General features: G+C 48.1%; 2 protein-coding genes across 2 annotated transcripts in view; one reads left to right on the top strand and one right to left on the bottom strand.

The window, feature by feature from the left end:
• ITPR3 (inositol 1,4,5-trisphosphate receptor type 3) overlaps window positions 1–5,868 on the top strand; it is a 43,056-nt gene extending 37,188 nt beyond the window's left edge. The window contains 9 exon segments of the mRNA XM_050911249.1: window positions 409–581; window positions 695–859; window positions 1,346–1,538; window positions 2,056–2,151; window positions 2,586–2,710; window positions 2,986–3,151; window positions 3,867–4,027; window positions 4,552–4,713; window positions 4,995–5,868. Of these exon segments, the coding sequence (XP_050767206.1) occupies window positions 409–581; window positions 695–859; window positions 1,346–1,538; window positions 2,056–2,151; window positions 2,586–2,710; window positions 2,986–3,151; window positions 3,867–4,027; window positions 4,552–4,713; window positions 4,995–5,063 (1,310 nt within the window). The 3' untranslated portion in view covers window positions 5,064–5,868.
• A 1,129-nt stretch (window positions 5,869–6,997) lies between these two features.
• Window positions 6,998–10,820, bottom strand: LOC127026257 (ubiquinol-cytochrome-c reductase complex assembly factor 2). The gene is made up of 4 exons (XM_050911420.1): window positions 10,683–10,820; window positions 8,338–8,412; window positions 7,905–7,974; window positions 6,998–7,176 (listed from the first exon to the last, which is right to left on the bottom strand). Exons 1-4 carry the CDS (start codon window positions 10,818–10,820, stop codon window positions 7,082–7,084), a joined length of 378 nt encoding a protein of 125 aa, XP_050767377.1. The 3' UTR covers window positions 6,998–7,081.
• Window positions 10,821–13,083: the final 2,263 nt, after the last annotated feature.

The following is a 13,083-nucleotide window of genomic DNA, read 5'->3' on the forward strand; positions in this document are numbered from 1 at the left end:
CCACCCTCAGTCTCCTTTTGACTCCTAAAGCCCCAAGTACTTTCTGCTGGTCAAAGGAAGGGATTGAGTCAAAATTTCAGTTGCCAGCCCTCCCACTGCTTCCTTTTTAGGGAAAAGTCTCTTCTCCCTGTTTGTAAAACGGGGGAAGCAATGACAGAATACATACCTGCTGTCAGGCAAAGCCTCCATCATTTACGAAGGTTTTGAGATCTTGGATAAAAGATGTTAGAAAAATGTATCAGTAAGAACCACCTTAGTCAATACTAGTCTTTGCAGTCAAGCATAATTTCTCTCTTTCTTCCCTCTGATAATCAGCACATTAGGTTTTCTGGACAGCAGCACAGTGTCCGATTGGCAGCATGCATTTACTCTCATGCCATTTAATTGCTGTGGGTCTTCTCTTCCCAGGAGTGCTGGATTCCCCACTGATCTCGCTGCTCTTCTGGATTCTGATCTGCTTCTCCATCATGGCCTTGTTCACTAAGCGCTATGGCGTCAGACCGCTCCTCGTGGCACTGATCTTGCGATCGATTTATTACTTGGGGATTGGACTCACTCTGAACATCCTGGGAGCTCTCAATGTAAGTTCTCCATGTGCTGGAAAAATAGCGTAGCAGCCCGTGACGCAGGAGGCTGTTCTGCATTCATAAAGTGCAGCAAACCCCACTCCCTCCCATTTCTGGTTGTTCCCCAGCTGACCAACAAGATTGTGTTCGTAGTGAGCTTCGTGGGCAATCGTGGGACCTTCATCCGAGGCTACAAGGCCATGATCATGGATGTGGAATTTCTTTACCATGTTGGCTACATCCTGACAAGCGTCCTGGGACTCTTTGTGCACGAACTCTTCTACAGCATCCTGGTACAATAAATGCAGATGTTTGGGGCACGGAGGTAGCCTGTCTGCCCTGTTAGAAGCTAGAAGGTTCCTGTGACACCTTCCAGGGGCTGATTGATAAAAGCAGCGAGAACAATTCGCTGTGCTCTAATCTTTGCGTAGGCTGATCTTTCTGCCTTCCGACAGTATCTATTACTGTCTCTCTCCTGGTCTTTTGCTCTCTCTCTAATCTCTACTCTGTACTTTATCTGGGTCAGCTGGGAGACAACGTGAGCTGGTGAGGGCAGAGGCAGGGTGCATGTGTCCTATTCTTGGCTCTCCTGCTGTGCATAAGTCACTTCATTCTTCTCTGCTTCCCTACAGTAAGCTGGGAAACTTAAATGCTTTGTGTGAAAGTTAGTCAAGGTCTGCTGAGTGATCCAAGATCTCAGGATAAAAGGGGATTTAGGTAGGCCAGGCATTATCAAGAAAAGCACCCCGCGGCATTTCTTTGCACCTGGGTCCTTTCAGCTGTTTGACTTGATCTACCGTGAGGAGACCTTGTTTAACGTCATCAAAAGTGTGACGCGGAACGGGCGCTCCATCCTGCTGACAGCCCTCCTGGCTCTCATCCTCGTCTACCTCTTCTCCATCGTGGGCTTCCTGTTCCTGAAGGATGACTTCATCCTGGAGGTGGACCGGCTGCCGGACAGCAAAGCCAAAGGTTGTTCAGCCCTTGCCTTCGTTGGCTGCGGTGCTTGGGCTAGAGAGGGGCCAGGCAGAGCGTGGGTCCCCTTCTGCAGCTGGACCGTTGCATGAGGCCCTGCTCCCTCCCCGCTGCAAAAGCACCCACGTGTGTCTGTGTGTGCGTGCGTGTGTCATGGGTTTTATACCCTTGGCGCAAACTCCTGGTAGCACTGGTTTTGGGGTTAACAGAGAAGACGGCTGCCTGTGGCGACTTAGGGACCTCGTGCTGCAGGGAGCAGGGTTTTGGGGCTAGGAGTGATTGTAGAGAAGGGGGTAGACAGCTACAAATGAAGTTTTAGCACTGTAGAGGTCTTACTGAAACTTGAGCAAAAGATTCAAAGCCTAGAAAAGGCGAGGAGAATATGAAGCAACTTTTTTTCAAGAAGCTTGAAAGCTACAAGAAGAGGCAGTTGAAAAGCACCCGTGACAGCAGCGAAGAGTTTTACTAAGGCAAGCTGATGCTCTGACAAGGCTGTGGTCTCTTTTACTTGCAGATGACCCCTTGGGGATGCAAAGGAACATGGAGACCTTCATGGAGTCATGCAGCGGTGATAAAATTAGCTGCTCTGCTGTGCCCACTGCCTTGGAAGGTAAGTGAGCTGATTAGAAAGGTTGACTCTGTTAGTGGTAGAGTAGGTTGGCTGCCTGGTTTGTCAGCGAGCTCAGAAAAATCCTAGCTTTTCAAAGATGGAAACAAACAACCCACTTTCAGGCAAGAGGCCTGCAAATGTTGCACTGACCCTGGCATAAAAAATGTTGAAGTAGATTCAATTTAGTCATAAAAGAAAGTGGGAGCTTCGGGAGCGCTCAGCCAAACACCTCCACAGCAAGAAGCAAGCTGGAGGAGCTGCTGGGAAGTTGCTGGTTGGGAGATCCGCAACAAGCACCTGCTCCCAGGAGATTTGCCACTGCATCGCTGCAGCAAGAGTCATCCCCGCAGCTCTGGATTCTTTGTAATGGCCTGGTACTTAAGCCTTGTCTATGCTCTGGGTTTTTGCTTTTATTTCCCCCTCTGGTACTCTAGAAACAGACGCTGACCAGTGGGAACGCGCCTGCGACACGCTGCTCATGTGCATCGTCACTGTCCTGAACCATGGCCTGAGGAACGGAGGGGGCGTGGGTGACATTCTGCGGAAGCCGTCGAAGGATGTGAGTTTGGGCAGCATGCGGGACCCCTTTCTTCTGCTAAGTCCTGCTGCGTTTACCGCTGTGCAGCTGCCCTCCCTCCCCGGGAGCTGTGACACTTCCAGCTCTATCCCCCACGCTGTCCTCCAGGGCTTTCCTCCTCTCTTCCTCCATCACACTCTTTATTCCTCCTCACCTGGTACCCTCAGCCCACGGCCCGTGTAACGAGGCAGCACAGTTGGAGTGGCGAGAGGAGAGATGTGCAGGAGACACACGCTTATCCCTTTCATCCATTACAGGAGTCCTTGTTTCCTGCTCGGGTTGTCTACGACCTCCTCTTCTTCTTCATTGTCATTATTATCGTCCTTAACCTCATCTTTGGGGTCATTATTGACACTTTTGCTGATCTGAGGAGCGAGAAGCAAAAGAAGGAAGAGATACTGAAGACCACCTGTTTCATATGTGGTGAGCGCTGGGACCTCGGTGTACAGGAATTGCCCCAAAGCTCTTCCTCTCTTCTAAGGTTGAGGGAAGGAAAGAAGTTTCAGCTGGTTTCTGGTTTTCATTTTGATTCACAGCAAAACTTAAATCTGTTCACTGATGGGTCACTGCAGTGGGAGGAGGCTTAAACAAGGACACAAACTGAGAGGGGAAATGATCTGTATTGTTCCTCGCCTCCTGTTAATGAGGTATTAAACTAAAAGGCCACATTGTGGAGTTCTTGTTGCTGTGCATCTACCACTCCCGAGACCATCACTTAGCCAGTGGAAAAAAAGCACCATATTACTAAGGAAATAAAATACAGAAAAAGTTTGGAATGCTTTCAGTCATCAGAAGGCATCCAAAAAAAGCGAAAAACCCGTAAGTCTAGCTGCTTTTTTCTTAAAAGATCCACTGGGTGCATTTTATGCTTTTAGATACATAGGCAGGAAGCATAGCTGGTAGTACTTTAAATAGAAGCCTCCTGAATACACAACTGGGTTATTTTCCCCCTGTTTGGGATGCTTGTTGTGTGCTAAATGCCAACTAATTATTAAAAGCACTTCTTGAAAGTCACACCTGGGAGAGGATGCAATTATCTGTACTTCCTTTCACATTTGTTTGCTCGCTCACTTCTTCCCTTCTCCTCCCCTCCCCATCTCCTCCCTCCACCTTCTCCGTTCTTGACTGCCTTTCCCAGGACTCGAAAGGGACAAGTTTGACAACAAGACAGTGTCCTTTGAGGAGCATATTAAATATGAGCACAACATGTGGAACTACTTGTACTTCATAGTGCTGGTGCGAGTGAAGAACAAGACAGACTACACAGGGCCGGAGAGTTACGTGGCGCAGATGATAAAGGTACGCGTCCTCTCAGGGCAGCTCTTTCACTATTCCAGCCTGCCTACCCCTGGGAAATATTTGAGAACAATGGGCTTGCCAAAGAAAAACAGCTTTGAGAAGGAGCTTTTGTAAAATGTTAAATAACGTTGTTGTGCCTTAGTGTGTTCTTAGCTGGTTATTTCCACTTTGCAATCTCAGCCAACACCACATTGTCTATTTGATGTTTTGTACTGTGTATTTAAGGATTGAACCAAGGGCAGAACCGAGCAGTAGAGAGTGTGACTTCAAGGTGATTTCAAGGCAAGAAGGGAAGGAAAGGAAATTTAGAAAAGAAAAACTTCTGAACTTGAGCCCAGAAGGCTGTGAGAAAAAAAACCTAGAAATGGAACATTGTGGAAAATTTGCAAAGATACAGACAAGCCGAGCCTTTGAGAATTTCTCTAATCCCTAAGCGCAGGCAGGCTTCCTGTTAAATCCTACCAGGTCTCCTCCCTCCTCCTCACCCCCTCTCCAACTCCCATTCTCCATGGTCGCCTTTCCAGAACAAGAACCTTGACTGGTTCCCCCGGATGCGAGCCATGTCGCTGGTCAGCAATGAAGGGGAAGGGGAACAGAATGAGATCCGAAATCTTCAAGACAAACTCAACACCACGATGAAGCTGGTGTCCCATCTCACCTCCCAGCTGAATGAGCTGAAGGAACAGGTACTAAACACTCTTTAAAATAGGAACACTCGAGGAACACCTGACCGTAGAAACCCGCTGTCCTTACCAAAATAGACACCGATTGCAAGGAACAGGAGGCAGAACCAGCCCAGGGCGGTACAGCTTCAGATACAAAGCAAAGGGCTCCTGCAGCTCTTTTTGGGGGGACCAGGGACACCTGGGACATGTGCTTTTTGATACTTAACTTCCTCATCAGCTAGAATCCAACTCACAGGGTTTTCTGGCTTCCTACCTCACTTGTGTCCTTGTTTGAACTCTAGATGACAGAGCAACGGAAGCGCAGACAAAGGATGGGGTTTGTGGATGTCCAGAATACCATGAACCACTAAGACACAGAAGAAGCATCGGCTTCACCCACCGAGGGACTACGCCTACGTATCGGCTAAGGAGGCTGCTTGTTCCTGGGTTCCACGCATGGACATCACCGTCAGAGAAAGACGGACCATGTGGAAGGGCTTCACAGTCAACATTTTCCTTAGAGCGCTTGTAAGCAATTCAGGAACCAGGGACTGGCCAGGATTCCTCACGATACCTGGACCCACACGTTACTCTAATGCCCTTGTAGGAAGATAAATTATACAGGACTTTTATTCCTCATTGCAATAACTCTTTATTTTGCAAATGTGGAGGGTTGTATCTTTATCTCCATGAGCTACATTCTGATGGCCTCCACCTCAGGTGTAGCGTAACTAGCTGTAGGGCTGCAATATTTAACTTATTCCAAGAGTGGCACTAGTACCTGTGGACCTTTGCAAACCAGCCATCGTATTTGCTGTACCTGCTCCATACTGATCCCTCTCCATTTAAAGAATTCTGTTCATCACTGTGGTGCAGTAAAGAGGAGCTAAACTCAAGGAGATAGATTTAACTCACCAGAAGAGGATGAGTATCCAAGCTTGTACTAGCGTGAACTAGTCTTTTTTGCCTTCTGTGGACCAAGAATATCTGGGCAGTAGTAGTAGGAGACTGCAGGTTTACAGGAGTTCACTGTGAAGGGGTGTCCTGTGTTTTAGTTTCATCTCTGGTGTAATGTTTTACTTTTTTTTGTTATTGTTGTTACTTAAGAACTGAAGTGTAAATTGCCTTAACTAAATTAAATACAAAATCATGTTATAATAAAAACTTAAACATGGTAAAGAAAGCTCCCTTCCTGTGCGCTCTGGTATGTAATGGGGCTGTGTTAAAAACAGAAATACAGAACAATCCAAGGCCCTGAAGCCAAACCAGGGCTGGATTACCCAGGTGCTCCACAGTCCAATGCTCTCAGCTCCAGATGTTAAACGTTAAAATGTAGTATGACGCTCCAGTCAGAAGATGAAGAAGAATGCTACCATGAAGAACTACCTTGAACACCAGCCTTGTTTTCTGAAGCTTTGGATTAGAGCCTGCTGCAAAGTTTCAAATTCTTTCACTACTTGCCAGGAAAACACTGTTCAAATACATAAAAAGGAGCAGCTGTTGGTGCTGCCTGGAGCCAAGCAGAGTCCTGGCATAGCTGTGTTCTAGACACTCATCCCTCCCAAGCCAAGCAGCGCTGTAGCCACCCCAGCTACAGTCCTGTGCCTCTGCCTCCCAAGAATAGACACTGATGTAAGCATTAAAGCTTTAAAAAGGAATAAAAATAGGCCATAGCAATGGACTAATCACACATGAAATTTGTTTCTGGCCCTATATACCAACGTGTCATTAAAACCTATCTTTACCCCTCAGATACGCAGTAACCCATATGGAACCTTCTCTTCACGCTGAGGGAAAGCTGCATATAGCTACCTCGACCAGCAACACACTGCTGCAGCATTTGATTGAAATCTCAAACTCTTACACGGCTCCACTGTCACTCCTGTGTACAGTTTATGTTTACTCCGTGGTAAACAGTCACCCTCAGTCCTCTCCTGTGTCTTCTCAAAAGGAAAATAAATGTGACAATTTAAGTTATCCCTCCTTCAATTTCACCGTTACCAGTGCTAACACACAGAAACACAAGCATAGCTACGTTTTCACACCATCACTATTCTTATCTTCACAAGCAAATTTAAAGCTAACATGGTTGCACCTACTAGCTCTGTGCATCTCCTGGTTGTTCCATTTCTTATCATACAAAGGATCAGGTCTAACACCACCAAGTTCTTTCCTCTACACTACATTGCTCCAATATCATTTCAGCACAGATACGTTAAGCTATGTCCTAGATTTTCAGGGAAAAAAAGAAAGGGCACTAAATATGAATGGTGTAAGGTGTAAGTCTGAACAAAAATGCTGTTGCTAAGAGGAATAAATGGTTTTATTCATCATGGCAACATACAGTGCTTTAGGAATATATACAGTGGAGAATCCTGGAGTTAGGCTATCATTTCGAGTCCTCTTCAGGTTTCTTGGCATAAAACTTTTCTCGCAGTTTTTTCCATGTCCCTTTTTTCATGTCTTCCATCTGTTTCAGAATGTCTGCAAAAGGAGAAGAGAGAGAGAGAGAGATGGGGAAAGAGGAAGAACAGCGGAAGAGCAAAGGAATGAAAGCCCTCTTATAACAGCTTTGCCTTACATACATTTTCCTTTTTTGACTTCTCATCTTAATGAATTTCTATTTCAGGGCCTGAGGCAAGTTTGTCTTCCCTTTCAATCAATTGTGCGGGGAGTCCCTTACCACTAACAACTAATATTCAGTTTCCACGCACTGCAATCAAAGTTAGGAACTGGAGCAGAACAAAACTGCACTAGCTTCCTACACTGCACTTAATAAATGATCTGGCTGAGAGTATTTCTGCACCGTGGTACCCTGTTTTCTCTCAAAGTCTAATACAAAAGAAGAAATACTGAAGGGAATTTGAACATAGTGAAACAGAAGCTGAGCTACGTTTCGGAATGACACAGCAAACGTGCATTTCTTTCACATAGCTCCTGCTATCTGATCTCAAAGAGCTCTTGCAAACCCTTTGCTGTTCCTGTCCAGTGCAAAATACAATCGACTTTTTGCCCTGATAGATTACTGAAGATCTCCTCAATTATTCCTGAACTTACTCCTCATTAAACATCCTAATGTACTTGCACGGCAGTCCCGTTCTGTCCTTTAGTCACAGGTGTTTAGTAGAAGTGATGCAGTGAACACCACAAAGACTAGAATGTACTTTATCTCCTGCACTGACTTATTCTCAAATCAAGCCCAGTATTAGTACCTGTTGCTAGTATCATCTTGCAATCTTCTACTGTCACTCCAGTGAAGCTCGTGTCTTTCAGGCGTGGATACTTCACAAGCGAGCAAGTAGGTGAGAGAAGGAGAGAGAGAAAAAGATGTTACTCGTAGCGCATTAAAAAAGGTAAAAATGTCACCACAGCGGTAGAGTCCGAGCTCATTTTCAGTCAAGCTCTAAGAATTCTGTTCATCCATACCAAGAACTATCAATCATCTGCATTGTTCATACATGTCACAGAGGCCAAGATGCCTGCAGCCTTCCCGGAGTGACCAAAGGCACCGGGCAGTGCTGTATCCACCTGACCACTCATTTGTCTGTTAGAGAGTCCCAGAAACCCTGCTGGGACGAGGCCACCAACCGCAGTAGGTGGTGATTCACCCCCTAAAGAGGGATGACGGCTAACGCCAAAGCTCACCTTGTTTTTGTAGTAGTTGGTGTGGATTCTGACTAAGCTCTCGTACATTCGGTCACAGGTCTCAGGGTCAGCAATCTGGAAAGGGATAAAAGTATCACACAAGTCTTATTTTAAACCTCCATAGCAAAACCCACCTCATTTCAAGGCTTGTGAGGACAGTCAAGGAGCAGCTTAGGTGACTTCTCAGTGCAATGTAGGATGCTGGTGACCCCTACTACGCTGCTCCAGAACGCAGATAATTTTCTTTGCCCTCCACTTCTCACCAGCTTGGCCTACAAGAATAACGAGGCATGTGATTTCCAGAATTGACTTTAAACTCTGCTCAAAAAGATTTGACAGATCAACTGTGAATACACAGTTAATGAGACTATTGCTGGATAGTTTTCTTGTCATGTTTATTGGCCAGTGCTGTGAAATCTGCGAGACTTCTTGCTCAAAGGCCAGTTTTGCCGCCTGTTTTATTCTAAAGCATCAAACAGGATAACGTACTAGGATGGAAGTTAGAAAATCCCAGTGCAGGCTAAAAATAGTTGATAATTGATTAGGGAAAAGCAGCACGAGAGACACTGAACAGCTTGTGAAGGGTAAATGGATTTCTATTTTGGTCTAGCAAGTTGGGAAGATCTTGCTAATACCTAAACCTCTGCTAGGTGCCTCAGACAGGTGCATCTGCCTTGCAGAGCCATCTATTTAGCAGCGTGGATGGCACATCATCTTGTTTTTCTATTTTACAATGGGGGCCAACTCGACCAGAACGCTCCATTGCTGCTCGATGACATCAAACATAAATGATTCAAACGGATACATGAATAAGAATAGTATCAACAGAAACATGTCAGGCTAAAATGACACGGCTCATCTGTCCTCGGGACATTGGCACAGGTTCAGCACAAAGCGGGTGATGACTCCTCTGCGCAAACTAGGAGAACTAAGGAAAGGCTCTCCTTATTCAGCAGGTAACGGCTGCTGCAGGAGAGAGGATATAGGGACAGACAGACGGTCAAGAGTAAGCACCATCCCACTGCAGGTGATCTTCAGCTTAATGTATCTTGCAGTCACATTTCAAATGACCCTGCTAATGTTTTAGTAATGATACCAGAAATAGCTATTAAATGGGTAGCAGAAACAGTATCCCCCCCCTGCCCTGTAAAATCAGCAAATCTTATTCCATGTAAATAAAACAGACATTAGACTGATAAAGTATCCTTTACAGTTCTAGTTCTTTTCTCAGACATTCCTCCTGCTGTCTGCCAGTACATTTCCCTTTGCTGTATTAAGCCTTTATACATACAAATTGACATCAGTGCTGCAGGCATCAATTTAGATTTTCAAGATGAGTGGCAGCTTTGGGATCTTGTAGCCAATTGGTGCAGCATATTGAGCTGTCCTGAGCATATAAAAAAGCAATAAGCACTTCCCGAAATGTCTGCTGCAGACTATTCCGGTGACCAATATAGAATTAGGTGCCTATAATGGCCCCTTGAAGTAGAAAATGCATACCCGGAACAATGTTTTTATGCTAAGAAAGGGCACATTTACATTCCACAGCACCACCTCTGAGTCTGTAAAGGTCTGCAGCCCAAGTCAAGCATTAGCTTCTCTAATTTATTCCAGCACCAAAGCCTAAACGCCAACACAATTACAACTGTAGCTGGAATACAATTTTAGAACCACTGCATCCTAACAGTGCCAGGCAATGTCGCATTTCACTATGTACTCCATACTGCACCGCACTATCATCCTATCGCTACGGTAAGCAAAACACACTTAATTAACTCGATTCCTGCACGGCGCTGACGAATTCACAATGCTTTGTATCCCGCTTCCATAACCACGGGAATGGGGTTCTCCAAAGCACATAGCATAAACGTGCAGGAACTGGGTATAAACCACAGCTTGTCCTACGCGAGGGACAAGCGACGTGGCTGACTGGGGGTGACTCGGGCCTGCGTTCCAAAGGCGAGCAGAGCGTACACACACACACCGGCCTGTCCTGGGCCCCGAGGGAAGCTCTGCGGGGTCCCTGAGGAGACCCGAGGGAGGCTCGTTTCACAGCGGAGCCCCGCAGCCACAGCCTTCTCCTCAACTACAACCGAGCCGAGCTCCGAGGCGAAGGGTGCTACGGGCAGAACCCCGTGTCAGCACCGAACTCCTAAGGTTTGTGCCCAGAAACCGCTGCAGCCGCCTCAGAAAGACCGTTAAACCGTATCCCCCCCACCGCCGGCGGCCGGGAGAGAAGAGGCGCCTGCGCGGCCCAGGCCCCGCCTCGGCCCCCCCCCCCCCCCCCCCCCCTCCCCGAGCAGGCCGCCGCCGCGGGGGTGCCATACCCCCCCGCCCGCCCTCACCTGCGTGTTCTCCCCTTCGCGGAAGGCCTGCGCCACCCGCTGCCGCAGGAAGACGCCCAGGTCCCGCTGCCGCTTCGTCTCCTCCACCGGCCACTCCTCGCAGAGCTTCAGGAACCGCCGGTACCTGGTGGCCGCCATCGCTGCCGGCAGCGCCGGCCATGCAGGGATCACGTGACCTACGGCAGGCGAGAAGGGGGGGGGGGTGTGTCAGGCCGGGGCTGCGCATGCGCGGCGCGGCGCCGGGCGATCCCCGGCGGGAGGGCGATGGCGATGGCGATGGCGGGGGGGAACCGGCGCTGCCCCTCAACGCTGACACCCCCCGCCCTGGCGAGCAGCACCGAAAAGGAGGGCTGGGGGGGCTCCCAAGAGCCTGCCCCATCCACCTCCCCCCCGTTCCCGGGGGTGCTTTCGGCGAGGGCCGGCAGAACTGCCAGGCGAGGCCCTCAGGCCGCTCCGGTGCCCTCAGGCCCAGGCCGCTACAAGGGCGGGGGTCGAGGCCTAGGGAGCAACGCTGCTCTTAATCGGCGCTGCGAGGACCACCCCCCCGGTGGGCTCACGGCCTGCCCTGTGTTTTTGAAAGGCAGCTGATGAGTAGCCTGGCTTTGCCCGTTCATTTGCTACGTTGCTGCCTGCGCTGCCAAGCGTCCTGCTTGGTGCGGCTGGCAAAGGGATCTTGCTCCTGCGGCGCTGCGGATACCCGGGCCAGGCAGCCAGCAGTGCGGCACGTACTAGCTACCTTAATGCTTGGTTTCTGGCCGTTTTAAAACCTAGAAAGTCTTGCCTATTTTTCCCATTCTCCACGTGGAGTATGTAAGGTTATACGCTGGCTCAGAGCTCCTCCTCTTGGCAGGCAAATGGTTAAATACCTGATAATTATGTGGTCGTGTATAAGGGGTGAAAAGGGAGGGAGCGGGATGCCTTCTGTCACTATTCAAGCAACAGGTTGCCGTTTTCTTTCCAGGAGCAATGGCAGGTGAGGCGTGCAGCCAAGGGGGGTGTTTTGCTCTGCTGACGAGGGGGTCTGGCTGCTGGTGTCATGCTCAGACCCTTCGTCATCCTTCCCCGCTTTCGGACCTGACGTCCCGTCCCGCTGCGCGCATCCAGCGAGAGGCTCAGCAGTGATGCAGATGCCAAGGTGGGTCTGTATAAACCCCATCAGCAGAGCTGGTAATGGCCACAGTTAGCACTGAGCACAGGACCACGGTGCACGTGCGTGAGCCAAGACAATTGAGGTCTCAGTCCTTTCATTACTGAAGCGAAGTGTTTGTGGCTTTTTTTATAGCCATCTGAGTTTGTGGGCAAGAAATATGCAAGACTGTGAACAATATCCAGTAGATAATGAGGTCTTCCCAGATGGACTTTAGGCCAAGTAAAATAATGCAACTGGGCCAGATGACTTAAATTTTCTGGCTATAAATTGTAGCAATTCACCAGCTGTATGCAGTAAAATACAAGTGAAGGAGTCTCCCTCGAGATCTGGTGTTTAAACCCGTGGAAATAATGGCTCTCTTCAAAACATACAGCCCTAAACAAAAGATAACGTAACTTAAGGATGCTGTGGAAGTGAAAGAGAGATGGACAACAGGTGAGAGGTACTTAGACAATTTTATTTATATCCCCACTCCCCAGTAATGGGGTTCTGTAGCTGTGTTCCTTGTGTAAGGACTTTCAGATTTCCCACACCATGCAGGAAGGAATTATGTTTGTTCTGTAATAATAAAATCTGTCCACAAAAGCTGTAAACATTATCTTGAGTCTTTTGTTATTATCTCCTTCAAACACACGCACAGTATTTGTATCAAAGAATTTCTAGGTGACCTTTAATGTCTAGTCCCTGACTCAATCTCACACTTTTTTTTTCTTTTTTTTTTTTAAGCAAAAATACCTTGATGTGAATGTGTGTTTTTTGTGACTGATATCTGACAGAATCTTCGCATTCCCATACTTCCAGCCCCTACGGAGCCCCTTGCTTCGAAAGTTTCTGAAACATGCCCTGTTATAATCCCACAGGGATATTAAACCTTTGCGAGGTCCAGTTCTTGGTCGGAGGTCCCCCTGCTTTTACACCTGAAGCAGCACAGCACCTCTGCAGCGTCTCGTACGTCTGCGTTCCAACACCCGCGCTGCACGGAGAACGCTCGACCGTCTCGCGGCGCCGGGCATGTGGAGCGTGAATGTCAGGGCGTGCGTTTTTCTCTCCCGCTTGCGTCTTCGCCTTCAGCCCGTAGCGTTGAGCATGAGTGGAAAGCAATGCTGCAATCTGTTCAGACCTGCCAGCTCATTTTAATAGTCTCACTCAAAATGCACAGTATCTCCTTAGCCCGCTCGGCTTCGTGAGTGTAGAGGTGAGCAGGTCCTATTTTATCATTAAGACTCTTTCAAGTAATGCTTTCTTTTGGCT

Source organism: Gymnogyps californianus, chromosome 27 (genome assembly GCF_018139145.2).
Source record: "Gymnogyps californianus isolate 813 chromosome 27, ASM1813914v2, whole genome shotgun sequence".
Lineage (NCBI taxonomy): Eukaryota > Metazoa > Chordata > Aves > Accipitriformes > Cathartidae > Gymnogyps > Gymnogyps californianus.